Source organism: Rana temporaria, chromosome 1 (assembly GCF_905171775.1).
Source record: "Rana temporaria chromosome 1, aRanTem1.1, whole genome shotgun sequence".
NCBI lineage: Eukaryota > Metazoa > Chordata > Amphibia > Anura > Ranidae > Rana > Rana temporaria.
In genome coordinates, this window is record NC_053489.1 from 390,557,206 (window position 1) to 390,584,854 (window position 27,649).

General features: G+C 43.3%; 1 protein-coding gene across 2 annotated transcripts in view; it reads right to left on the minus strand.

Annotated features, from left to right (window-relative positions):
• Nucleotides 1-27,649, minus strand: part of FZR1 (fizzy and cell division cycle 20 related 1) — a 76,987-nt gene that overhangs the window by 43,397 nt on the left and 5,941 nt on the right. Inside the window, exons 1-3 of one of the 2 annotated variants that reach the window (XM_040322592.1) lie at nucleotides 27,375-27,521; nucleotides 12,577-12,724; nucleotides 1,790-1,915 (exon numbers count right to left, since the gene is read on the minus strand). In XM_040322592.1, coding sequence (XP_040178526.1) covers nucleotides 1,790-1,915; nucleotides 12,577-12,645 — 195 coding nt within the window. In that variant the 5' untranslated portion in view covers nucleotides 12,646-12,724; nucleotides 27,375-27,521. Of the gene's footprint in view, nucleotides 1-1,789; nucleotides 1,916-12,576; nucleotides 12,725-27,374; nucleotides 27,522-27,649 lie in introns of those variants that run through there. The other variant, XM_040322593.1, reaches the window with a different exon arrangement.

Consider the following 27,649-nt stretch of genomic DNA (forward strand, 5'->3'; position numbering starts at 1 on the left):
TTCTCTCCTTGGCTGCTCATCGGGCAGCACTTGCAAGCTTGCTCTTTTTCTCTACACTTAATTACTCTTAGAAAACGGAAAATGAGGGAGGCTGGGCCCACGGGACCATGGTGCCCTGACGCAATGTGCGACACGCAAGGGTCAGGGCGAGGTTGGATGGGGGTTTCTGTTGGAGGCGGGGGTGCTGCGCGGATGGCAGTTCGCCTTCTGTTGTCCGCGTGCCTGCCTTTGACTGGAGCTATTACCAAGGACGTTGATCACTGGCTTCGGCCGAAATTTGCATATGTTTTTCCCTCTATGTGTATACGTTTGCTAATGCCAACTGTTGTATTGTTATTACTGTGGTTCATGTGGACCAGTCTCCCATTATGAATAAACAAACAATTAGAAAAAATAAATAAATAAATAATAAAAAAAAAAAAAAAAACACGTGCCATCCACCTTGCAGACTTGGTAAAAAACTAAAAAGTTACTTCCTGTATGGGAGGGGTTATATAGGGGACCACTTCCTGTCTGAAGACCTTTGGTCTACCAGTGTCCATTCACCTGATGAAGTATAACCCAGCAGGTAATGAATATTAGCCTGACTGTGTCCCATGATGTACGAAAAAGAAAAAAGGTGTATTTTTTTCATATATCTTTGTACATTATTTTGCAACTTGATGTGCCCTCAGTCACCTGTCTCCAATTAAGTGAAATATCATCAACAATGCTGCAGAGACACTTGCAAAAAACTTTTTTTGCCATGCATTAGTTCCTATAAAGAGTTTACAGTCCAGTGAAATACTCTCAAAAAAAGGGACAAAAGCACTGTACACTAATTTTGGGGTCCCCCAGGGGGGTTATGATGTAACATGCTAGCATACACAGCCTATTATAGCACGCTTACTTGGCATACTGAGCCCTCCAGCGCTGTGCTGTGATCGATCCGGCAGGTCCTGGGCGCTTCCATCTTCGCCTAGTCTTCCTTCCGAGTTATGTGCCATCGGCCGCTTGAATGGTCGGGGCTGCCATGACATCTCTCCTGAGCTTGCACACAAAAGTTAAATCACAGAAGCTCAGATCAGGGCCATAAATGTTCACTGAGCGGTGCATGCACGGCTCAGTGTACATCACAGATGACAGACCGAAAGAATTTACGACAGAAGAGACCAATAGGGTCTCTTCTGCCATACATACCCTGCCTGTCAGCAACACTAAGTTTACTACCACTTGAATGAGAGTGCCAGAGCATGTGTGGGACTTATTCAAAGTTTTGACAAGCTTCTTTGCGGTCATCTCGCTGGATCGGAGACAAAAGAAGTCTGCATTTACACCCGAGCAAAGCATATGCTACTGTGATTTTTAAGCAGGAGTTTGTTTCCTGCGTTGGGCAAGGAAAAGGCGCAGTTCAAGCACAATTTTTTATTTTTTTTACATTTCTTCAGTTACTTCCTGGTTTCCATGCCTAGGCAAACAATGTCATACAACCCGGGAGTCTTCAGAAGGGCTTTTCTCAGCCAAGCACACTCCTCTTGTCTTGCATGCATGGAGCCAAGGGCAGACGGATTCCAGGAAATGAATGCTACATGAACCTTCTGCTGTTACTCAAGATGGCTATGGCCAGAAATGCTAAAAGGGGAGTTTTTCAACATGATTTCTCAACAAAATAAAAGCTTGAGACACAGGAGGGACGGGCGAGTTTGGTTTGAATATTAAAAATGAAACAAACAGCATTTGTAATATGTTAAAGCAATTATACGATTTTAGCAATTGAGTGTACATATACTTTAATGTTAAAATCACTCACATTTATCCTGTGGAAGTTAATACTCCAATTTGCACCAGCTCTGGATGGAATAAATCGATCTCCGTGCTTGCTTGGAGAAGACATAGGAGAATTTGAAGGAGTCAATGTCCTTCTCATCTCTGCTACCTGAAAATAATATTTCAGAAAAAAAGGATAAGTATGATCTGCATTACACACAAATTTCTAATAGGGGAAGCAACATTAAAAATGTGATCATGCTACTTGGGAGTGGTTTACACAGACATTGAAAATATAATGTGCAAAAAGTGGATAATACTGCGCTAACCCAATGGTGAAACGTGGAAAGCGGTTACATACAAATGTGACAAATATTGGTGAACAAGGTAAATGGAAAATGTAGCGCTAAAAAGTTGAGTAAGCAATGTTTAAATAATCAAATGTTGCTATACACATGAATGGTAGGTCACAAAGTGTGAAAACATAACATATAAATATAACTCATATGGAAGATTATGGGAAATGTCCAAATGAATGAACCAATCCATGTAGTGAACACAAAGTCCAGAATAAAATAGTTGTTGTTCAGAAGTGAAGCACATAATGGGTTCCCATTCGTTGTGGAAGACTGCCCATCTTGGCTCTCTCTGCTCGAAACCCACTTGCTATGAGCCTATGCCATCATGGACTGGACATAGAATAGAATGAGAAAGCAGAGAGATAAGCTCATCTGAGCCACTATTCCTTCAATCAGCATGCTCCCGTCACCAATTAACTCCTTGTACTTCTCCCTCTCCCACTCTGCGATAAAAGGGAACTGCAAGAGGCTTATAGCAGTACAAGTACCCAGTGCCGATCCTGACCTCCCGGGGGCCCTAAGCTAAATTACATGTTACATTAAAGTTGAGAGGGGGGGGGGGGATTGGGGCTGGCGAAAGTGACATCTTACATTAAAGTGAGAAGCTGGGGGTGCTGAATTCTTACCTCTTCTCCCATGCAGCCAGCGAGTTAAGAAGCGGGGCGAGGGGCTGAAAATGACTTCTCAACAGGCGGGGCCTCTAGTAATTTGGGGGGACCTCCCCTGTTTTGCGGGGCCCTAAGCTGCTTGCATAGTGAGCATATAGGGCGGATCGGCCCTGCAAGTACCTGAATTTGACCTGGTATTACATAACTGTAATCTATGTAATATAATATATCCTCACAGCCGAGGTCCTCCATCCCCATTATTAAATTACATTTTGTTGCCATTTGCTAGAACACCAACTCAACAAGGTTTTTCCTGAGGATTGGCAACTAAAACTCAATTGCAAATTCAAGATGAGGCCACAGCAACGTTTAAAAAATAAAATAAAAAATATGGGGGGGGGGGGGATAGAATCAAATTAATCCATTGAGTGCATGTGCTTTGAAAAGAACTAGAGCCAAGGCTCTTTTAGCCCGACTTCTTCTGCAGATCACAGGAGTGCATTCTGTTCTACATTTCTGTAACCTGTATTCAGCCGACAGCTGACTAAAATCAGCTGTTGTGAGATGTCACTCAGCCAGTCCAGGCTCTGGAGAGATCACAACTTTAATGTTAGTATCCAACCAGACCAACAACTGGTTAAGCCTTTCAGCCAACCACAGAGCTTGAGGCAGTCGCTCCTGCCCCTCCTCCCTTCTCCACAGGAAGCACTGGAGACAGAGAAGAGAGCCGGTGACCGACAGTCACCAGCTCTCTGCTCACTGAAGACAGAGAACTCAGCCATTAGTCTTTGATCACTTAGTTCTCAGTGTAGTGGCGGTGGGGGACAGATGCAGCACTGGATCGATGCTGTATATATCTAGGCAAGTAAAAATGCTTGCTTTTTTTAATCCCAAACTTCTCTTTAAATGCAGGACAGTATTCTCACTATTGCCAAGTCTGGTCTACAGGCATCATCGGATCCTTTTTCCATCATCAAATCTCCCTGGGCTAGCCCCTCCAAATGTGTATTTTTGGCACCCAAGTGCATAACTTTACATTTCTCAGTACTGAGCCTCATCGGCAATGGTGCTGCCCAACCAGTTTCAATTTTAGTGGGTCTTGAGTAAAGAACACCACTACCCTGCTGCTCACTGTGACCTGTATGTATGTGGAGGTTGGTGGTAGGAACCGCTGAAGACCAAGCAGATAAACACTCTTGGAAGTATCAGTTTCTCAGTGTATTTTAGCAGAGGGTTTCTGCTAAAAGTGCCTAAAAGGTAATTTCTTTTAAATTCACTCATTCTGAATTACTCTAATAGCTACAGTTTGACCCAACTGCAAGTGGGTAAAAGCCAGATTAAAAAGCAAAAAGTCAATTTTAGGAAGGATACCTTAGTTAGTATGTTTTAAGCAGGATGTAGCTACTAAAAGTAGCAGGCCTGTAATTTACTAATGAATTGGGATAGTCACCATCAAAAAAAAAAAAAAAAGTAAGTCTTAAAACACTGTATTGGCAAAAAAACAGAGCAGAATAGAAAATATCCTCAAAAGCCAAATGAACACCATCATAAAAGCTAAAAAACATTCCTCATGTTGCTAGAGCCAACAATTTTCAAAGCGTCTTAAAAAAAAAAAAAAAAAGTTTTCAGCACTCTCCTACTCCACCCGTTGTGGCCAATTTTAGAATGTTACCCCCCCCCCCCCTTTGATAGGAAGTCAATTGCCACACAGCTGTATACACAGCCAACACATTGTGCAGACTTGAAGACTGCTCTACAGGTCTGTCTACTACTGCTAGATCCACATAGCCGCTTCTCTAGATATTGGGCTGAAACTAAAAGAACTACTGAAGTACAAGAGAGTCTATCAAAGTCTAATCTTGTTACAACCAAAAACATAAAAGCATTTTGAGATTTTTTTTTCAAATACATTTCTGAAAAGTGTGGCGTGCATTTGTTCTTAGCCCCCTTTAGGGTCCTTTCACACTAGCGGACCGTTCGTCCGCTCATTACAAGTCTGTTAACGGACTTGTAATGAATCCCTATGGGAACGCGTCCGTTAGCGGATGGAGCATCCGCTAGCATCCGCGTCAGTCGGGATCCGCTTTTCCGAACGGAAGAAACCCTATTTTTCTTCCGTTCGGCGGAACGGACCGGATGCAGATGGACAGACGGTCCGTCTGCATCCGGTCCCCCATAGGGGACAGCGGAGCAGAGACAGGGCGGTCCCTGCACTGTGTGCGGGGACCGCCCTATCCGCCGACAGCTGAGCGGGGATCCCCGCGGACACACGGAGCGGACCCAGAAACGGTCCGCTCCGTGTGAAAGAGCCCTTACTCTGATACCACTAATTAAAATCGAATGGAACCACCTGATTAGTAAATAAAGTCCACCTGTGAAGAAAAAGCATCACAAAGGCCAAAATAACACACCAGGACAGGTCAGGGACAGAGAGAAGTTTAAATCAGGGTTATGTTATAAAAAATAAAAAATCATCCCAAGCTTTGAACATCTCACGGAGCACTGTTCAATCCATCATTCAAAATGTAAAGAGCAGAGTATGGCACAACTGCACACCTACCAGGACATGGCCATCCACCTAAACTGACAGGAGAGAATTAAATCAGAGAAGATGCCAAGAGGCCCATGGCAACTCTGGCGGAGCTGCAAAGATCCACAGCTCAGGTGGGATAATCTGTCCACAGGATAACCATTAGTTGTACACTCCACAAATCTGGCCTTAATGGAAGAGTGGCAAGAAGAAAGCCATTGTTGAAAAAAAATCTGTAAGAAGTACCGTTTAAGAGAAGCCATGTGGGGGACGCAGCAAACGTGTGGAAGAAGGTACTCTGGTCAGATAAGATCAAGATGGATCTTTTTGGCCTAAAAGCAAAATGCTAGGTGTGGTAGAAAACTAACAATGCACACCACCTTGAACACACCATCCTGATGCTGCCAGCATCATGTTGTGGGGATTATTTTCTCCAGCAAGGACAAGGAAGCTGGTCAGAGTTAATGGGAAGATGGATCAGGCCAAATACAGGTCAATCTTAGAAGAAACTCTGTTATACGCTGCAAAAGACCTGACTGGGGCAGAGGTTCACCTTCCATCAGGTCAAGGACCCTAAACAGCAAGAGTTACAGAAGAATGGTTTAGAAATTTAGATCAAAAGCATATTCACATGTTAGAATGGCCCAGTCAAAGTCCAGACCTAAATCCAAATGAGAATCAGCGGCAAGACTTGAAAATTGCTGTTCAGACATTCTCCATCCAAATCGGACAGAGCTTGAGATATTTTGCAAAGAAAAAATGGGCAAAAAATGTCACTCTAGATGTGCAAAGCTGGTAGAGACATCCCCAAAAAGACTAATAGAAGCGAAAGGTGGTTCACACACATTTATCATTTTCCTTCCACTTCACAATTATGTGCTAGTCTATCACATAAAATGCCAATAACATACATTTATGTTTTTTGTTGCAACATGACAAAAAAAAAAAAAAAAAAAAATGGAAAATGTCAAGGGGTATGATTACTACAAGGCACTACATATATACACACTCACACGATTATTGCCAGCGCTTCACTTATTTAACATTTTTTTCAAGTTACAGCCTTATTCCAAAATTTAATAATTTTCTTCAAAATTGTACAACCAATACCTCATAATCACAACGTGAAAGAAGTTTGTTTGAAATCTTTGCAAATTTATTAAAAAAAAAAAAAAAAAAATTCCCATGCACACAAGTATTCAAAGGCTTTGCTCAATACTTTGTTGAAGTACCTTTGGCACCAATTACAAACTTGAGTCAAGCCTAGTTTTTGGTCCGTTTCTCCCATTCTTCTTTGCAGGACCTCTCCAGCTCAAGCAGGCTGGATAAGAGCAACATTACACAGCCATTTTGAGATCTCTCCGGGGTTCAGATGCTCAATCGGGTTCAAGTCTGGGCCCCTCAAGGACATTCACAGAGTTGTCCCATAGCCACTCCTTTGTTGTCTTGGCTGTGCGTTTAGGGTCGTTGCCCTGTTGGAAGATTAACCTTTGCCCCAGTCTGAGGTTCAGAGCGCTCTGGAGCAGGTTTTCATCAAGGATGTCTCTGTACATTGCTGCATTCATCCTTCCCTCGATCCCGACTAGTCTCCCAGTTCTTGCCACTGAAAAACATCCCTATGGCATGATGCTGCCACCACTATGCTTCACTGTAGGGATGATATTGGCCAGGTGATGAATGGTGCCTGGTTTCCTCCAGACATGACGCTTGCCATTCAGGCCAAAGAGTTCAATCTTTGTTTCATCAGACCAGAGAATTTTGTTTCTCATAGTCAGAGAGTCCTTTAGGTGCCTTTTGGCAAACTCCAGGCAGGCTGTCATGTGCTTTTTACTGAGGAGTGGCATCCGTCTGGCCACTCTACCATATAGGCCCGATTGTTGGAATGTTGCAGAGATAGTTGCTATTCTGGAAGGTTCTCCTCTCGCCACAGACAAACACTGCAGCTCTGTCAGAGTGACCATTGGGTTCTTGGTCACCTCCTCAACTAAGGCCTTTCTCCCCCAATCGCTCAGTTTGGCCGAGCGCTCTGCTCTAGGAAGAGTCCTGGTGATTTCAAACTTCTTCCATTTATGGATGATGGAGGTCACTGTGCTCATCGAGACCTTCAATACTGCAGAAATGTTTCTTTACCCTTCACCAGATCTGTGCCTCGATACAATCCTGTCTTGGATGTCTACAGACAATTCCTTGGACTTAATTGCTTGGTTTGTGCACTGCTAACTGAGGGACCTTAGACAGATGTGTGCCTTTCCAAATCATGTCTAATCAACTGAATTTGCTACAGGTGGACGTCAATTAAGTTGTAGAAACATCAAGGATGATTAGGGGAAACAGGATGCACCCAAGCTTAAAGCGGAGTTCCACCCTAAAGTGGAACTTCCGCTCATTTGTCTCCTCTCCCCCTCCGCTGCCACAATTGTAACCTTTTGGGGAAAGGGGGGGGGGACAGGTACTATATTCTGTTCCCACTTCCGGGAGTCTGCGTCGCATTAAATCACTGCGGGGCTCCTTCCTCCTCCCCGTCGCTGGGCCATTAGGAGAAAGGAGCGGTGCCTCGCACATGCGCAGTAGGGTTCCTGGCGTGAAGCTGTAAAGGCTACACAGCCGGGTTCCCTTACCCACAATGGCGGCAGCAGCTCCTGACAGCTGATGGAAACATCAGATGCAGTGCGGACATCGCTGGACTCTATTAAAGTGGTTGTAAACCCTAGAAACAAAACAAATCTCTGTAAGACAAAAGGCATAATGAGATAGATATATATATATATATATATACACACATATATATATATATACATATACACACACACTTTTTCTTTGCAGCAGCTTTTGTAGCATATCTGGAGTCCATAACTTGTTACTGGATAGATCTTGCACCTCTAGGAGGTTGGAAAACTGTGCAAATTGAAAAGGGGACAACCCCATCTAGGGACTATATACCTTGGACTTAACTAAATTTCCAGATCTGGGGATCCGGTCTAGCACTTAACATGCAGGAAGGCAAAAAAAAAGGGTACAGAAACACTGAACCTGGTATGCCCGCTGAAGTGACAACACAGTGAAAACCCCCGTTAGAGACTTACCGGTAACAGTAGTTCCAGGAACCTTCCAGGACAGCTGATTGATGGAGGAGAGATGATTGGCTCCGCCCTCAACAAAATACAATTTAAAAGGCCCCTCCCTTTCCTCTGACCCTCAGTTGTTAGAAGATCAAGTAAACCTCCACCAAAAGTGCACTCGGCAGAGAAAACACACAGAAACTCATATAAAAACACCACTACCAGGTAAACAAGGTTGACCAGTGAAAAACAGAAAAGGGTGGGAATATAGACGCCGTCCTGAAAATACCGTTACTGGTAAGTCCAACTGGGGTTTTCTCCTCTCACCTTCCATGACAGCTACTTGAGAGGAGAAGCAAGATTCTATACCTTAGGGAGGAACGACAGCCTGAAGCACTTTCCTACCAAAGGAGAGTTCCTGGCTGGAAAGCATCTGAACTCTATAATGTTTGACAAATGCATGAGAGGAGGATGACAGTGAGTGCATGAGACGGCAGCTTTAGAAATTTCTACATGATGCCCCCACTCATTCTGCCCATGATGTGGCCATGGATCTCATTGAATGAGCCCCAATTCTAGAAGGATGGGGGCGACCTGATGCTTTGTACACTTCACAAATAGCTCCCCTAATCCACCTAGCAATAGAACTTTTAGATGCTTCGGACCCCTTCTTGGGGCCACTGAACACCACCATCAGTTGGGAGGAGCTCCTAAAACCACTTTTTTCCTGTACAGATTGGGCTTGATGTGGCATCTCAATCTGCTCCAAGGTATATATTGACTTTAATAGTTAGTCAATTTTGTCAACTGAAAAAACATACTTAGAGATAACCGTATCTTCCTCTGATGCAGATTCCTCTACAGATGAAGAACCCGGATTCTCACCTTCTTCCAGATCAGAAGTATTGTGTGAACTAATGGTCCTAGACACTAACAGAGGAATGGATCTAGCCGAGGCTGAAGGCTCCTGAGCTATGGGTCTAGACAAGGAAAGCCCCAGTCCAGCTACCCTGTCATTAAAGAAACGAAAGGAGGCCACTACCTCCTTCATCGCCCGGAAGTGCGTCACGTGACTTTCGGTGCCATCTTGCCACATCACCGGAAGTCCTCCGATGCTATCTTGGTACACCTCGGTAAAGCATGAGGACACAATTCCACACAGCCAGAGCAAAAAACTGAAAGGAGTTGCCACCACTCACACCACCAGGTAGGCAAGTAACCCCAGAAATGGGGAACCCTTCTGGCTAGAAAGTACAGGACTATCATCCAGGACTTGTCCAGGATGATACCAGAGAAGGGGGGTCCACCAACCACAGTTACCAGCCCTAAGAAAACGAAAAAAACATGTCGGTGCTCCTGGAGGGTCTGGAAACACAAAACAACTGAGGGTCAGAGAAAGGGAGGGGCCTTTTAAATTGTATCCGATTTGTGTTTCCTGTAGAGAGTGGAGCCAATCATCTCTCAAATAGCTGTACTGAAAGGCGAGAGGGGAAAATAACCGATTCTGCGTTTCAGGAAGATACCGCAAACTGTATCTGGGTTTCTGGTCTGACATTGCCACCAGCCACTTAATAGAAACATCTTCAAAAGACCAGTCTAGAACCAGCAGTGCTAGGAAGAGAGATGCATTACCTCATCAGAACACAACGCTAAATTGAGCTTATGTGCAAGGATATAACTTCTAGATGAGGATGGCTTTTTGATATGCACAAAGCGTAAACTTCATAGAGGCCGCAAGAAAACAGCCTTGTTGCCTCCAATAAATGCTAGGAGAAAAACTACTTCTCCAGTTGGGATATTGATCTGACTTTCACATCCAGATCAGTATTTTAGATTGTGTTTATTTCCAATAGTTTTTATTGAAAGAAAGAATATTACAACAATACAGAAGCATCGCCACAAATCCTGAAAGTGTTAATGAACACCTGAATGGTCTCAATCACAATACATAACGATTGTGTTTATTACAAACTACCAGGAAATTAGAATTTCCTTTAACTTAAATGCCACGAGTGGTACATGGAGGCTAGCATTGCCGACCTCAACTACTGAAAATTCAAGCTATAGTTGGGATAGTAGGCTCTATTGCAAATGTGCATTGTAGTCTCTAAAGGATTATCCTATCTAACATCAATTGCATGATCAAATGATTGACTGAACAGAAATAGAAATCTCTGGCAGGTAAAGAAGCAAATATTGATGTAAATGCATGTATTTACGAATTTTATCAGACTTCTGCTTAAAAATGACACAAAATAATATTCTTATTCTTCAAACATCATTCATACACATCCTCTACTTAATGCGGAATTGAAAGTAAGTTTTGAAAACCACCGTCAGGTTGGGTTTTTATGACAGAAGAGACCCTAGTTGTGTATCAAATGCTTCTCCCTGCTTGTCAGTGGCAATGTATAGTGAGCCGCACACACGCAGCCCAGAGTACATAAACGGCACCACTCTGATGTGACTCATGTAAACATCAACGAGGAGCGACGTCACTGAGGCCCACCAATTTGAGCAGTCAAACCGAGAGAACTCAGACTTGGAGACAATGGAAGTGCCCACGACCTGCTGAAGTGCTGATAGCACAGCACTGGAGCGATTTGATTGGCAGTTAATTGCCATAACAAGCTAATATGCGCTGCATACCATCAAACCTCCTGGGGACCCATTTAAAAAACAAATATCTACAGGGGAGTTTAAGTCTGTTTTAACCACTTCCAGACCGCCACACGCCGATATAAATCGGCTGTTTGAAGAGGGATATCTTTGTTATGGCAGCAGCTAGCTGCCATAACCCAGGTATCCTCCTATTTACCCAGTGGTCCCGTTGCCGATGATAGTGGTCTCCCACTTCCGCTCTCCCGTGCCCTCCACCCCTTACCGGAGCCGTCGGCAGCGGCGTAGGCAATCGGGTCCTCTTGCAGGCTGGCTATGGAGACAAGTGAGGGGGAAAGATGGTCCCACCCGTCTCCATACCATAGCAGGGCAGAAGCGATGTCAAAACGTCACTTCCGCCCATAGCCCTTAATAACATTTTTTCAAATGCCAATTTTTTTTTTTATTGCATTTTAGTGTAAATATGAGATCTAAGGTCTTTTTGACACCAGATTTCATATTTAAGAGGACCTGTCATGTTTTTTTTTATTACAATTAATAGGAATAAAAGTGACAAATTAATTTAATATTGTTTTGAAAGAACAGTGTAAAAAAAAAAATCAAAAAAAAGTTTAAAATGCGCCCTGTCCCGCCAAACTCGCGTGCAGAAGCGAATGCATATGTGAGCAGCGCCCGCATATGAAAACTGTGTTCAAACCATACGCGAGGTATCACCGCGATCAGTAGAGCAAGAGCAATAATTCCAGCCCTAGACCTCTGTAAAAACATGCAGCCTGTAACATTTTTAAACGCTGCCTATGGAGATTTTTAAGGGTAAACTATTGTCGCCATTCCATGAGCAGGCGCAATTTTGAAGCATGACATGTTGGGTATTAAATTTACTCGGCGCAACATTATCTTTCACAATATAAACAAAATTGGGCTAATTTTACTGTTGTTTTATTTTTTAACTCAAACAAGTGTATTTTTTTTCCAAAGAAAGTGTGCTTTTAAGACTGCTGCATAAATACGGTGTGACAAAGTACTGAAACAATCGTCATTTTATTCTCCAGGGCGTTAGGGAAAAAAAATTATAATGTTCGGGGGTTCCAAGTAATTTTCTAGCAAAAAAAATAATGTTTTTAACTTGTAAACAACAAATTTCAGAAAGAGGCTCAGTCCCTAAGTGATTAATTGCCCTGTAATTTCTCACACTGTTTTTCAGCCTCCAATAAGCTTCTAAACCTCTCCTTTACCCCCTTCACTTTTGTATATTTGAAACAAACAGTGAACATTGGTTTCAGTCACGTGCACTGCTCTATGCACACTATATATCCCATAGTCCCTAGTCCATGTAGAAAGCAAGCAAATGCAGCTATGATCAGTGTTAAAAAAAAAAAAAAATAATAATGTTGTAAATGAGTGCAAGAAAAATGTCACCAGTCTCTATATATTTTTGCAGGTCAGAGACCCAGACAGCATTAAAGTGTCATAGCATCCAAATAAAAGCAAGGTAACTAGCATTTTTTCCAGTAATAGCAGCCTCCAATAATCTCTCATGAAGGTGTCGCTTAGATAAATCGAGATTATGAAAACAGTGTTAGTAAGATGATATTATACAGACAGATATACAGTCAAGAATAATAATAAATAAAAAAAACACTTCTGTGACCTACACAAGGCATGGTGTTTTCATTCTGAAGATTGATCTGTCGTAGAAGGCGCCTTTCATAGTCTTGGTCCATGTGGACAATAGTAAATGGACAAAGTACCACAATGCTCAGTTCTTCAGGGTCGTGTCTAGGAGGTGCCCAATACGCCAAGCTAAGAAAAGATAGATAGACATTAGTCAGGCTTTGAAGATAATGCCCAAATACACTTTTTTTTTTTTTTATGTAAACAAAACACTTGCCCATCAACAGTAAAAACAAAACAAGCAGTGCCTTTCCACAGCCGTTTCCGGAAAACTCAATACTGGCTGGACATGGACAGGACAGCCCTCAGACACCATTACATGAGTGACATTTTTCAGGGAGGACATCTGCCTCCAAAAGAAGAAAAGAAGGGATCTTTCATGTCACATGATCAGGCTTAGAATTACAGGATTTTGTGTATTTATGCCATTTTATATTAAAAACAAATGGAGGGGGACAGACAAACAGAAAGGTAGAGTTGGACTTTAATCCGTGTCATAATTCAAATAAGAAGAAAAATAGATTAACAAATCATACTTAAAACACAAATACAGCAGCAACATAATCTCTCACCCAGTTACATGTATATATTTAAGATTATTAGGGCACTTTCACACTGAGGCATGGGGGCGTCGGTGGTAAAGCGACTAATAAAGAGTTAAAACCACCCGCAAAAAACACTGCTGCCGAGATGCTTTGCAGGCGCTGCCCAAAGATTTCAATGGGCTGGGGCACTTTAGGAGCCGTGTATTCACCGCTTCTAAAACGCCTCAAAAATGCTGCTTGCAGGACTTTTAACATCCTGCCAGCGCACCGCTCCAGTGTGAAAGCCCTCGGGCTTCCACACCGGACAGGAGAGGCGCTTTGCAGTGTGAAAGCAACCTTACTGGGTTTTTCCAGGAGCTCCAGTCATTTGTGTGTTTATTAAAAGGTCAGCAGCTACAAAATTTGTAGCCGTTGACTTTTAACCAGTTAACAACCGCCCTATAGATGAAATACGTCTACCCAGCGGTTGCTTAACTCTGGGAGGACGTCCTCCCAGAATGGCGCGCACACGGGAATGTCTGATAGCGGCGGTTTACCACGTGATCGCTCCGTCCAATGACGGAGCGATCACTTGTAAACAAACCGGCGTCATGTGATGACGCCGGTTCCTCCCTCCCCTCTCTGTACAGTGTGAGAGGGGAGGGAGCGGATGCAGCAGCAGCAGCTGCTGTGGGCTGGATCTGTGACAAATGCAGTCACAGATCCAGCCATCCATCCATCCCTGCGCAATACTCTGCAATACCCCACAATACCCTGCAACGTCGCCTATGGGGATTTTTAAGTAGCGAAGTTTGGCGCCATTCCACGAGCGTGTGCAATTTTGAAGGGTGACATTTTGGGTATCTATTTACTCGGCGTAACTTAATCTTTCACATTTATGCAAAAGAATGAAGGAAAAAAAAATACTAAACTTGCTAAATTTTAAACAGAAAAAAAAACATTTTTTTTTTTTTTTTTTACAGAATTTTCAGTCTTTTTTTCTCTTATAGCGCTAAAAATAAAAAACCCAACGGTGATTAAATACCACCAAAAGAAAGCTCTATTTGTGTGAAAAAAAAAAAGGACGAAAATTTCATTTGGGTACAATGTTGTATGACTGAGTAATTGTCATTCAAATTGTGAGAGCACCGAAAGCTGAAAATTGGTCTGGTTATTAAGTGGGTTTATGTGCCTGGTGGGTCAAGTGGTTAATAAACAGACACTCACCCGTCCCAGGATCCTGAGAAATGCTAACCCCAGTTCTCCCTTCCCTTGGTCTTCTGCTCTCGGCATCTCAACTGTGGACACCTGGCTATGACAGCTTGCAGATTCACAGCCAGGTGCCCACTGCGCATTGTGAATAGTCCCACAGACTTCAGGGACCTGCGACGTGTCCCATATGACTGCAGGAAAGGAGGACTTCGGAGCTCCTAAACGATCCATGCTGAGCAGAAGTTGGGGGGGGGGGGGGTTGCCCTAAAAGCAGAACTTCCCCTTTTGGGTGGAGCTCAGTTTTAGAAACCTCTTAAACTGCCTGATAAATCTCTTTTTTTGCTTTTGTGTGCCTTAAAAACAAAGAATGCTAGCAAGCAGTGTAAGAGTTTAAGGTGTGGTAAATGTGGTGTGTCAATTGTTTAATAAAATCAACAGATATGGAACAAAAACAGGCCAACAAAACATGCAACTGACAAAAAAAAAAAAAAAGCTTACACAATAAATAGCCTACTTCATTCGGTCAGAAAAAACTAACAAGTGAGATATCTTTAGGCAATGCTCCTTGTGAGGCATATGCAAACAATGTCCAATACGTACATAAGACTGTATGTAAATGCCATCCTTGTATGGCAGACCCACACATGAAAATCCCCATGGTATACATTAAAAAACAGCATGCAGTTTTAAAGATACGTTGTCACCTCAGCCATGAAGTGACAGTCTCTACAAAAGGTAACCCCTCTCTATATATATATATCTTACACACCCACCCACACACACACACACACACACACACACTTCTGGGTATTGAGGCACACATGACAATGATGTGATCTAGAAGCCAATTGCTAAGCCCAAGCAGTCATGTGACCAGGAAGTGATCCAATTACTGCTGTGGGTCACAAAACAGCAGACATTACAATGCCATTTGTCACAACTTTGACAGAACCAACACTTCTGGGAAAAAAAAACAACTATTTTTCAGAAGTTAGGAAAGGTCCTAGGAGTAGTCCAGGACTCTGAATTCTCCTTCAAGCCCCACATCCAATCCCTATCCAAATATTAACCCTCCCTTCTAGACTGTAAGCTCTAAGGCTCCATTCACACCTAGGCGACAAAACGCCCGACGCTCGAGGGGCGAATTTTCATTGCTGTCTATGAGATGGTTCACATCTCACACCGAAACGCCTGCCGCCTGAAAACAAGTCCCGGACTCTTTTTCAGGCGGCATTGGCGTTCGGCCATAGACAGCAATGGAAATGATTTGTGGAAAAAAAAAAAAAAAAAAAAAGTTACACAAAACGCGGCAAAATACGCCGCATATGTGGCGTTACAGTGTGAATGCAGCCTTAGGAGCAGGGCCCTCTGATCCCTCCCGTATTGAATTGTAACTGTACTGTTTTCCCTGATGTTGTAAAGCGCTGTGCAAACTGTTGGCGCTATATAAATCCTGTATAATAATAAAGTTACAAAATATACATTTTTACACCACCATCGGGATACTGTCAAATCAGCAATTACACTTTAAAATACTTTGCCATTACAAGTGTGTTTTTATACAGTTCACCTCTGTTCTGGTGGTGGCCATGTGAAGCAAGCTGAAGTCAACCGCCTTGCTCTTCCTTGAACTTCAGCAACTCCCTACCCATGCTGCCCAGCAATTTCATATGCCTTGACACAAAGCACTCAACATTGCAAGTTGCAACTATTACATTAGCCAAAAAAGGTACAGCTTAAAAAAAAAATAAAAAAAAATTAAGAAACAGGACGACTGCTTTAAACTTTTGTTGCATTTGGCTCAAAGATAGCAAACAATTTTTACATGTGTGCCACAATCAACAAAAACATTTTTTTATTTTTTTTGAAGAGGGTCTTACAACCAAAGTCCATATTACCAATATGGCGGTATTACTTTATGAATATGTCGCAACAACAGTACCATTTTTGCAAAGAATAACTTTAATTTGTTACACGCGATGGTGCAAACAATGAAAATATGTAGGGTTTTCATAAATTTGGTGCAAGATTTCAAGCTACAGACACAACCTTATTGAATCGCCTCCTGGGTCTCTTGGATGTTTTAAATGTGGGTTACCATCTGTCAAATGTAATCATTTAGGAGCAGTTGTAAAAGTGTCCCATGTACATGGAGCCTAAAGCATGTCATGCCTTTGCTGAACCATAGGACAACAGGGGAAATTCCTGCACTCTTTGTGAAGAAAACCTATTATGCAACGTAACAAACACTAGCAGAAATCAGTGCAACATCCAAATGTCAAATTTGCTCAGTTTTTGGGGCCTTCCAGGATAAATATTCCTATTCCTCCTAAATTCCACTACGAGTTGACATTAGCTATACATGCACTCTAGCGCTAAACTAGTTCCCCAATTCACTCTTTCCCATGTTCCCAACTGTCATTTTAACCAATCACAGCACAAGAACATCCTCTTTCATTGCCCAGTTCTACGGACTGTAATTTTTTTGTTTTATTCTGTATCAGCCTCTCGCAACATATCTATTCCAGAGAAACCCTTAAAAATAATGTTCAAGTCTTGAGCAGTCCAGGTTAAAACAAACTAATTGAGGGTCAGTGAGAAAATGCCCTTTACATTGCTAGTGTGATAAGTGCCACCCTACAGTTGACTAAAAGATCATTGGGTTCATGCCGATGGCTCTGCCAAGTGCTGTTGATCCCAGAACTACAGTGCACCCTGAAATTATTCACAGCGCTTCACTTTCTCCACATGTTGCCATGTTGCTACATACAGCCCTATTCCAAAAATTAATTATTTTCCTCAAAATTCTACAAATATCTCAGGGCATGTTAGTTTGAAATCTTTGCAAATAAAAAAAATAAAAAATCACATGTACATAACTTTACTCAATATTTTATTGAAGCACCTTTGGCACCAATTACAGCCTCAAGTCTGTTTGGGCAGCTTCTCCCATTCTTCTTTGCAGGACCTCTCAAGCTCCATCAGGTTGGATGGGAAGCTGGGTGCGTAACCATTTTCAGATATCTCCAGGAGGGGTTCAAGTCCGGACGTTCACAGAGTTGTCCCGGAGACACTCCTTTATCTTGGCTGTGTGCTTAGGGTCATTGTCCTGTTAGATGAACCTTCACCCCAGTCCAGAGCGCTCTGGAGCAGGTTTTTTCATTGAGGATGTCTCTGTACATTGCTGCATTCATCTTTCCTTCAATCCTGACTAATCTCCCAGTTCCTTGCACTAAAAAACATTGCAACAGTATGATGTTTCACTGTAGGAATGGTATTGGCTAGGGGATGAATGGTGCTTGGTTTCCTCCAGACATGAGGCTTGCCATTCAGGTCATCAGACCAGAGAATTTTGTTTCTCATGGTCGGAGAGTCCTTCAGGTGTGTTTTGGCAAACTTCAGGTGGGAGGTCATATGCCTTTTTCCATCTGGTCCCTCTACCATACAGGCCTGAGTGCTGCAGAGATGGCTGTTCTTCTGGAAGTTTCTTCTCTCTCTCCATAGAGAAACGCTGAAGCTCTGTCAGAGTAAATATTGGGTTCTTGGTCACCTCCCGGATTAGGGCCCTTCTCCCCATATCGCTCAGTTTGGCCGGGCGGCCTACTCTAAGAAGAGTCCTGGTGATTTCAAACTTCTTCCATTTATGTATGATGGAGGCCACTGTGCTCATCGGGACCTTTAATGCTGCAGAAATATTTTTGTACCCTTCCCCAGATTTGTGCCGATACAATCCTATCTCGGAGGTCTACAGAAAATACCTTGGACTTCATGGCTTGGTTTGTGCTCTGACATGCACTGTTACCTGTGGGACCTTATATAGACAGGTGTATGCCTTTCCAAATCACGTCCAATCAACTGAATTTACCACAGGTGGACTTCAAAACAGGTTGAAGAAACATCTGAAGGAAACTGGATGCACTTGAGCTCAATTTTGAATGTCATGGCAAAGGCAGTGTTAAGTACATGTGATTTTTTTTTTTTTTTTTAATCAAACTTCTTTCATGTTGTCATTACGGGGTATTGGCTGTAGAATTTGGAGGGAAATAATTAAGTTTAATCCACTTTGAAATAGGGCTGTAACATAACAAAATGTGGAAAAAGTGAAGCGCTGTGAATACTTTCCAGATTCACTATATGGAGGCACCATCAAATGGGAGGTCAATCAGCCACAGCTAAGGGGCAACCCCTAGAAACCTCTGGAGGATTCCTGGTTGAGAATGGCTGTTCTAGACACTATTTATACAAGTTGAAATAGAACTTTTATTATTTGGTCAGATTTTTTTTTGCCATATGTGTCCCTTTTCAGAGATTTCCCTTAACTTCAGGTAAATCTTTGCAAAATTAAGGGAGTCCCTTGGGGACCCGCAGGTCATCAAAACTAGCACCCCCCATTGGAATATTTCCCCTCTACTACCTTTCTGGGGACAACCCAAAATGTGGGATTTTCTTTTACTTTCAATAATGGTAAACCAGACAAACAGAGGATGAATCTCCTTAAAGCCGGAGTTCACCCATAAAGGCCGTTTCTGCTCTTTTACCCTTAGATGGATGCTCATTTAGTCTAGGGGAATCGGGTTGTTGTTTAAAAATCCGAGCATTACTTACCGTTGTAGAGGGCGATCTTCTCCGCCACTTCCGGGTATGGGTCTTCGGGAGTGGGCGTTCCTTCTTGATTGACAGTCTTCCGAAAGGCTTCCGACGGTCGCATCCATCGCGTCACGAGTAGCCGAAAGAAGCCGAACGTCGGTGCGGCTCTATACTGCGCCTGCGCACCGACGTTCGGCTACTTTCGGAAAATCGTGACGCGATGGATGCGACCGTCGGAAGCCTGTCAATCAAGAAGGAACGCCCAGTCCTGCAGCCCATACCCGGAAGTGGCGGAGAAGATCGCCCTCTACAACGGTAAGTAATGCTTGGATTTTTAAACAACTAGCCGATTCCCCTAGACTAAATGAGCATACATCTAAGGGTAAAAACACCATTTTACCGGCGAACCTCCGCTTTAAAGCGGATCTCCCACGGCACAATTTAAAAGTACTCACGAGTTAGCTGTGTTAAGTCCCCCGCTTTCTGATTCCGTCTATAATAACTACTTATATTCTTCTAGTATAGCCAATTCCATTTTGCTTGTGGGTATGAGAAGCCCACAAGCAGCCACTTCCTTGTTGTGGTGAATGCTCGTAACGGCGAGCAAGGACGTCAACTTCCGCGTTGCCATGACAACGGGCGGCGTGCCTTGTTTGTAATGGAGCCTTTTGAAACGCCCTCCACATTTTTTTTGTGATCGCATCCGAAATACCGCGATACTTCATAGTAAGGCTCCGCAATGAATATGGGGAGCTATGACAGAAGCTCCCAGGGCACACTGCGGGTACGGGAAGTGACACACTGCCCGCAGAATACCCGCAGCTTGTGCAGACAGGAAGCGATCTCTGAAGAAAGGTACAGTCTCGATTGAAAAAAAAAAAAAAAAACACCTTCCATTTTGACTTGTGTGACAGGCAGCTGTATGAATAAGCTCATGTATAAAATAGGGTGGAGCTCCGCTTTAAAGCGGGGTTCCACCCGAATTTTTTTTAAGTCAGCTACTACAGACACAGTAGCTGCTCACTTTTAATAAGGACACTTACCTGTCCTTTTTTTGATTTCCAAAAAATGCTTCTAAACTCAACTGCCTAGAAACGACCCTGCGTACATGTACCGATAAGAAAACAGAGTTCAGGGGCAGCTGAAAAACATACCAGACTGCTCCTAAGGCTGGGTTCACACTGGTATGACAAACGCTCTGACATTGGGAGCTCATGTCGCATGGCACGTGAAAATCAATGTTTCCCTATGAGAGCCGTCTTAACTGGTCTGACACAAGTCGGACCGTCTTTGAAAATGCTCCCTGTTCTACTTTGGTCCGACTTTGATAATACTGCAGCCCATTGAATATCACTTGCAGGGGTTTTTGAGCAGATTTGTAATTACAGCCGTTTCTGCTGTTGCCAATAGAAACCTGTGTAAGGTGTGGAGCGATGCTAGAAAAAAGGGAAGGGGAGCTGCTGTTTAAGCTGAAAACTCTGGGAACACAACAAAAACAAAAAAAGCCAATTTCTCAGTGTTCAGGCGTTTTCCACTGAAGTCTATGTGGACACAAACCACTCAAATCTGTCTGAAAAATAGCTCACATACTTTTTGGAGTGACAGGCATTTTGCTACAGGTGACAAAATGCTCAAATATGAACAGGGGTCAATGAAATCAATTAGATGTTGCTTGTTGAGCGTTTCTGAGAATCGAGCTTTCAGATGAATGGGGTCCAACGCATCTGTGTTTAGTTTTTGTTGTGGTTTTTTGAGTCACATGTCCTATGGAACACACGCCATAAGCACAGTAAAATCATGGCAAAATTGCATGTGTTTTTAGCGCCATTAATCTGCACCTTTTTCTGTATCTGCAAAATGCCCAAAACACCATTTTTGGCCAGCCAAAATCTTAGTGCATCTCTAGTACTAAAGCTTATAAATTCCTGCTAGCAACTTGTTTCATGCACAGAAGACAAGGGGGCACTCTTTATGTCTAGAGGAAAAGAGATTTCATCTCCAAATACGGAAAGGTTTCTTCACAGTAAGAGCTGTGAAAATGTGGAATAGACTCCCTGCAAAGGTGGTTCTGGCCAGCTCAGTAGATTGTTTTAAGAAAGGCCTGGATTCTTCCCTAGGTGTACACAATATAACTAGATACTAACATTTATAGATAAGGTGATCCAGGGGGACATCAGATTCCCTTTTGGGGGACCAGGGAGGGATTTTTATTTTTTTCCCCTGCATGAGCAAATTGGATCATGCATTATTAGGGGTTTTTTCCTTCCTTTGTGTTGTGTGTGTGTATTTTCCCCTTCTACTGGTTGAACTTGGTTGATCCTCCTCTTTTGGGGTCCTCCTCTTCTCAAGTGCCTCTTTGGAGAGCTGCTCTCCCTCGGGCCAGGCGCACTCCCGTGTCCTGCTGCTGTGCCCATTTACACAAACAGCAGGACTCAGCCCCGCCCCCTGGCTCCCACCTCATTGGATTTGATCGAAAGCAGCGGAAACCAAATGGCTGCGCTGCTATCAATCTGTCCAATCAGGACCTGAGACACCGGCTGGAGCTGGTGTGCTCGTTCCCGTCACTGGAAAGACTGGGTTCAGGTAAGTAAAAACAGGGGATCTGGGGGAGCTGCTGCATCACAGGAGGTTTTTTCACCTTCATGCATAGAATGCATGAAGGTGAAAAACCTTGAGGGTTTACAGCCTCTTTAAGGTCAGTATTTAACATCCCCAACTGGAACAGAAGATGCTTTAAATGCTTAAACAAAAGCTTCTTGAAGCTGACTGCAATTGCTTTGTAAAAGCTACTGGTTTTATACAAGCTGAAGCTTGAGTGTACAATGTATAACTGTCAAACCCATTATTATTACTCCAATGTGTATTATGTGGGTTTCTCAATTGCAAACATTCCTAATTTCCCAGTATTCATTCTTCCCTCTGTACCAATATGGTGGTACTAATAGCATCTCCAACCTTTCCCTATGTCCCTGATCCTGTGAGACACTGACAACACAAAGCCACTTAAAAGGGGTTGTAAAGGTACAATTTTTTCCCCCTAAATAGCTTCCTTTACCTTAGTGCAGTCCTCCTTCACTTACCTCATCCTTCCATTTTGCTTTTAAATGTCCTTATTTCTTCTGAGAAATACTCACTTCCTGTACTTCTGTCTGTAATGCAAGGCTTTTTCCCTGGTGTGGAGTGTCGTGCTCGCCCCCTCCCTTGGATTACAGGAGAGTTAGGACGCCCACTAACACACAGCTCCTTTCTCTATCTGCAACGTAGAGAACATCCTGACTCTCCTGTAGTCCAAGGGAGGGGGAGAGGACGACACTCCACACCAGGGAGAAAGCCTCGCTTTACTGTGTGGAGTTACACAGACAGAAGAACAGGAAGTGAGGATTTCTCAGAAGAAATAAGGACATTTAAAAGCAAAATCGAAAGATGAGGTAAGTGAAGGTGGACTGCACTAAGGTAAAGGAAGCTATTTAGGAAAAAAAAAAAAAAAATTACATTGGTCCGACTTTCATGAACAGGATACTACTTTGATCCGACTTTGTGATAGTCGGACTTGTCCTTTGACCAATCAAAGCAATCCCAGTGTGAGATAATTCCTTTTACTGCGGCTGTAATCACATGTCGGATGTCAAAAGTCGGATGGTTAGGACAAGGATCCTACTTTTGGCCGACTTCAAATGATATTCAATGGGATGAAGTAGGATCAAAGTTGGACCAAAGTAGTAGAGGGAGCATTTTCAAAGTCGGACCGACTTGTGTTAGACCGGTTAAGACAGCTCTCATAGGGAAACATTGATTTTCACGTGTCATGCGACATGAGCTCCCAATGTCGGAGTGTTTGTTGGACCAGTTTGAACCCGGCCTGAAAGAGAACATGCACAGGTGTAGCACACAAAATTTTGACACGCAACTGCATCGGTGGAAACAAGGCAGCAGAACCGATATCTCGCTAGATTAGGACAGGCGATTAAAACACGCCCATTCATACCATATGTGTTGCCTTATAAACCATTTGTTCAGTTCACAGAACTATGCCGCAGTGGTGTGCACTGAAAAAAAATTAAAAGTAGGACACTTGAACCTGTTGGCACCAGAGTAACATGTGTGCTGTGGCCAAAATTAAGGGGCATTAAAGTCCACGTGCCGCACATATGCGTAGTTTGGGCAGCTGATGTTTCTGATAAGAGTGCAGTTACAGCACAGAGACTGAGCTGTGAAAGACAGTGGACCATTAACCTATAAAAAAAAAAAAATCTATTTTGAAAAAAAATTAGATTTTTAATACAGATGAAACATACTATCTCTCGTCTGCATTAAATTTCCATTATCTACCTGCCCACATTGTATGTGCAGATCAGTGTAGAATTTCGGCAACGCCGGGATGACTGAACTCTTGCGCGCTCATGGAAGTGCCGTCATCCCGACCCAGCCAACAGAAACAGCCAGGGATCGATATTCAGAAGCCACCAGTGGGAGCTCCGAGGGATCCCAGCGCAAGAGAACAGAAGAGCATAGTTCCGCTTGTTTACACAACAATCTACATTCTGTGTGTGTTTACATGCTTTTGTAATGCATTTGTGTTTCATTTATTGACATCTGAGCTGCATTTACATATGGTACAAAAAAAAAAAAGTAGAAAGCTCTATTTTTTTTTTTTTAAAGAAGCGTGAAAGCAGCGCATACTAGGCTTATTGAAATATATTCATTTTTCTTGCATTACGGGTTTGTACTGCAATTAACAGCACGTTTGATTGTATCTGGTGTAGACAAGCCCCTAAACAGAGCAGCATTTGGAGTCACACTACACCACATCGCCCTGCAGTGCATAAAGCTGAAATATTTTGGGACTTATTTATTTTTATTTTTTTTTAAACCCCACACAATGCAATGGGGGTTATTTACTAAAACTTAAAGTGGAGGTTCACCCTAAAACAATTATCTAACATTACATCCAGCATACTAACGACATGTACAGTATGCAGGTATTTCTTTTTTTTTTTCGCCGTACATACTGTTTTATTCTTATTTTCACCCCGGCTTCCGATTCCTGCGGGACTGGGCGTTCCTATTGAGAGGTTAGATGATTGACGTCTGGTGAAAAATTTCACCTGGCGCATAAGGCGCGTCACCAGTTTTCCGTAAATAGCCGACCTGCGAGTCGGCTCTATACGGCGCCTGCGCCCGCCATGTAGAGCTGACTGCGCAGGCACCATATAGAGCAGACTCGCAGGTCAACTATTTACGGAAAACTGGTGACGCGCCTTATGCGCTAGGGGAAGTTTTTCACCAGACGTCAATCATCTAACCTCTCAATAGGAACGCCCAGTCCCGCGGGAATCAGAACCCGGGGGAGGGAAATTAAGAAAACTGTATGTACGGCGGGAAAAAAAAAATACCAGCACACTGTACATGTCGTTAGTATGCTGGATGTAATGTTAGATCATTGTTTTTGGGTGAACCTCCACTTTAAGTGCGTAAAATCTAGTGCAGCTAAGTTTAAAAGGACAGCTCCACTTTTGTGGAAAAAATAGCAAATAAAAAACTAGCTTAAAGTAACCCATTTAGAAAATAAAAAACAAACCTTTACAACCCCTTTAATGTTTCAGTCTGCAGTGGCTGTAATGTTCTCTAACGTTTTTAATTCAATATGGCAACCTTCTGGCGTACAGAATGCCCCCAGAAACATTTTTTGCTTGTGCGATTTGTTCATTGATTTTCCTAGAAGTCTGCACTAAGATACAAGTCAGATTTTAGGCACCCCCTTGCAACAGGAATGTCAATTTTGGTGAAATACTCCAAGGATTAAGCCCCCTTTCACACTTGTACGACTTCAAAGTCCCGCCATTTCGCAGCCGCGAGTTCAATGAATGCCTGTGTAAGTGGCATCAAAATCGGACCAAAGTAGTGCAAGGACTACTCTGAAGTAGGCACAACTTAAAGTCGTGCCAGTATGAATGGTAGTCATTGAAAATAATGGAGAATGACTTGTCATACGATTTTGCAGTCCAAAATCGTAAGACAAGTCGTATAAGTGTGAAAGGGGACTAAAGCAGTTGTAAACCAAAAAACACACACACCTGCACAGCAATGGCATAATGTGTTAGTATGCAGCACATACTAGCACATTATGAAATACTCACCTTGGAGCAAAGCCCTCCAGCGCTGTACTGTCACCGCTGAGAGGGTTGACATCTTCCCCCGGTCTTTTTTTCGGGTTCGCGCACTCCGGCTGTGCGTTTGGCCACGATGACATCACTCCCACACATGCGCGTGGGAGCCCTCGATTCCGGCACAAAGCTCTGAAGGTCCAGGAAGGTATGTCAGACCTTCAGAGCGCATGCAACGGTGACGTAACACGAAGGGGATTATTGTTTTCCTCAACAAAAGTGGAGTTACACTTTAATTTAAAACTTTGGGGCGCAACAAAAAGGATCTGAACATTTTTCACGGGACACCTGAAAAGATTTAACAAATTTTGTGGTGAAGAACTTATATATTTAATTTTCAATTTAATGTGAATAATGTGCCTGATTTTGAGAGAAAATCAAATTGAAATGATTGTAATCTTTGTTCTTTTGCTTCCTTGGTTTTCATTTAACAGTTTCTCTTTCAGAGTTCCAGACTTGATTAAGACCCCTTTCACACTGAGCCGCGGCAGCGCTAAAGCACCACTCGTTTTAGTGGTGCTTTTAACCCCCGCTAGTCCCTGTTTTGCGGCCCTTCCGAAGCACTTTTTAGGCGCTTTGGAAACGCTGCCCATTCATTTCAATGGGTAGTGCGTTTTGGATGCTCCCAAACTGCGCCAAAGATGCTGCTTGCAGGACTTTTTCTAACATCCCACAAGTGCACTGCGCCCCAGGTGGAAAAGTGGTTTTCTAGCGCTAAGCTGCCTAAAAACTGCCTTAGTGTGAAAGGGGTCCAAGCATTTCTCCATCGCTTAGGCTGCATTCACACCTCGGCGTACAAAATCGCTGTGTTTTGTCCCGCGAATTGCGGCGTTTTGTACCGCGATTTGCGGCGACAAAATGCCGCGATTGTGAATGCAGCCTTCACCCCCTCTATGGAGATGGTTCACATGTCCTATGCCGAACGCCGCCTGAAAAAAAGGTCCGGGACTTTTTTTCAGGCGGCAGGCGTTCGGCGTGGAGATGTGAACCATCTCCATAGAGGTGCATGTTAAATCATCCCTCTGGCGTCTCGGGGCTGCAGCGGCGTCGCACTACAGGCGTATATACGCCTAGGTGTGAACGAGGGCTAAAACAGGGAACAAACTTTATATACACGAATCAAAGTTGGCATGGAACGGTCCTCATCTCACACAAGTCTCACGTTACAAAAGGAATCAGTGAACTGACAGAGATTGCGTTTTTATATGTCACTTTCTTTTTTAACATGTGCGACATTGATTTACTATTTAAATTTTTCGATATGTTTAAGGTTTCAAAAACGCTAGCAATTTTAAAAAGAAATTTTCAAAAAACTCCCACGGTACACCTGCAATTCTCACACAGCGCCCAGTTTAGGAATCACTGCCTAGGGTCACATTTCTGCGGGTTAGAAATCGTGCCAGTTCAGCTGAACGCGCATGATATCAACCCAGCAACGGCAGTGCGACTTTGAGGGGGTGGGAGGGGGATTTGACAGACATCTGTGCTGGTTCATGCACTGATGTCTATACAAGAATCGCCCCCAGAAGTTGCAAAGGTAGTACAGGAACTACTTTTGGGAATCTGTGCGGTGGCGCAAAGTCGGCACCATTTCCGGCAATAGCCACCGATTTGACATGTCAAATCGGACCAATAGGATCCTAAGCCGCAATCGAACAAGCTGAAGTTAGAAGCGGATTGGCTACCATGCACAGCTGCACCAGTTTTAGTAAGTTCTAACAATGGATCGCACCTTCACAGTGCGCAAACGCACACACACACACACACACACACACACACACACACAATCACACACTGCTGGTGAGAATGAACCACAATATAATAAAATAACTGAAAAAGATGTGCAAACTAAACAACAATCAGAGAAATTGACCATGTAAATCTTGTGTCGTACACATGAGATATAGGCAGCACATACATGACATGTATCAGCACACACATGATAAGCCTGCATGTATAGTCTATGGATAGGGCCATGGTACAGCAAGCACACTCGCTTACAATGAAAGCTCCTCTGCCAATGCACTACTAGCTAAATGCAGCATAAACATTTCCCATTATCACAGCACAGAATAAAAAATACAAACAATCTGCCACAATGACCAGGGCTTAGAGCAATGGTGGGCGGCGAGGATTTTTGTTTTGGGCAATATCTGTTGTGAACAGGGGGGGTGATACCGATAGACCATTGGTATGCCGACTATGAACCATGTAACGTGTTCCTAACGACCCACTAACAGTCAAATATAGATTTAGACTTCTAAACGTCCTCCGTTAAGGTTCCTCACTTACCGGGTCCTTTTTTTTCCCAATATTCGCTCTTTCCTCAGTAACAATATGGCGACACTACAGTATCTCCAGCCCTCCCTCCTTACAGACTCGCGTCCCGCACTGCATGACGGGAGCAGCTCCCTACGTCACTTCTTTCGAACCAACACAGGAAAGGCAGGCGGATAACGCGTCTCTGTGGCAACCAGGACTGCTCTGTTTTCAGAGCGATCTCTATGGAGACTGGTGGATCCGCTCAGCATGTGTATAGCAAATGGGATGATGAGCCTTATAGCGGC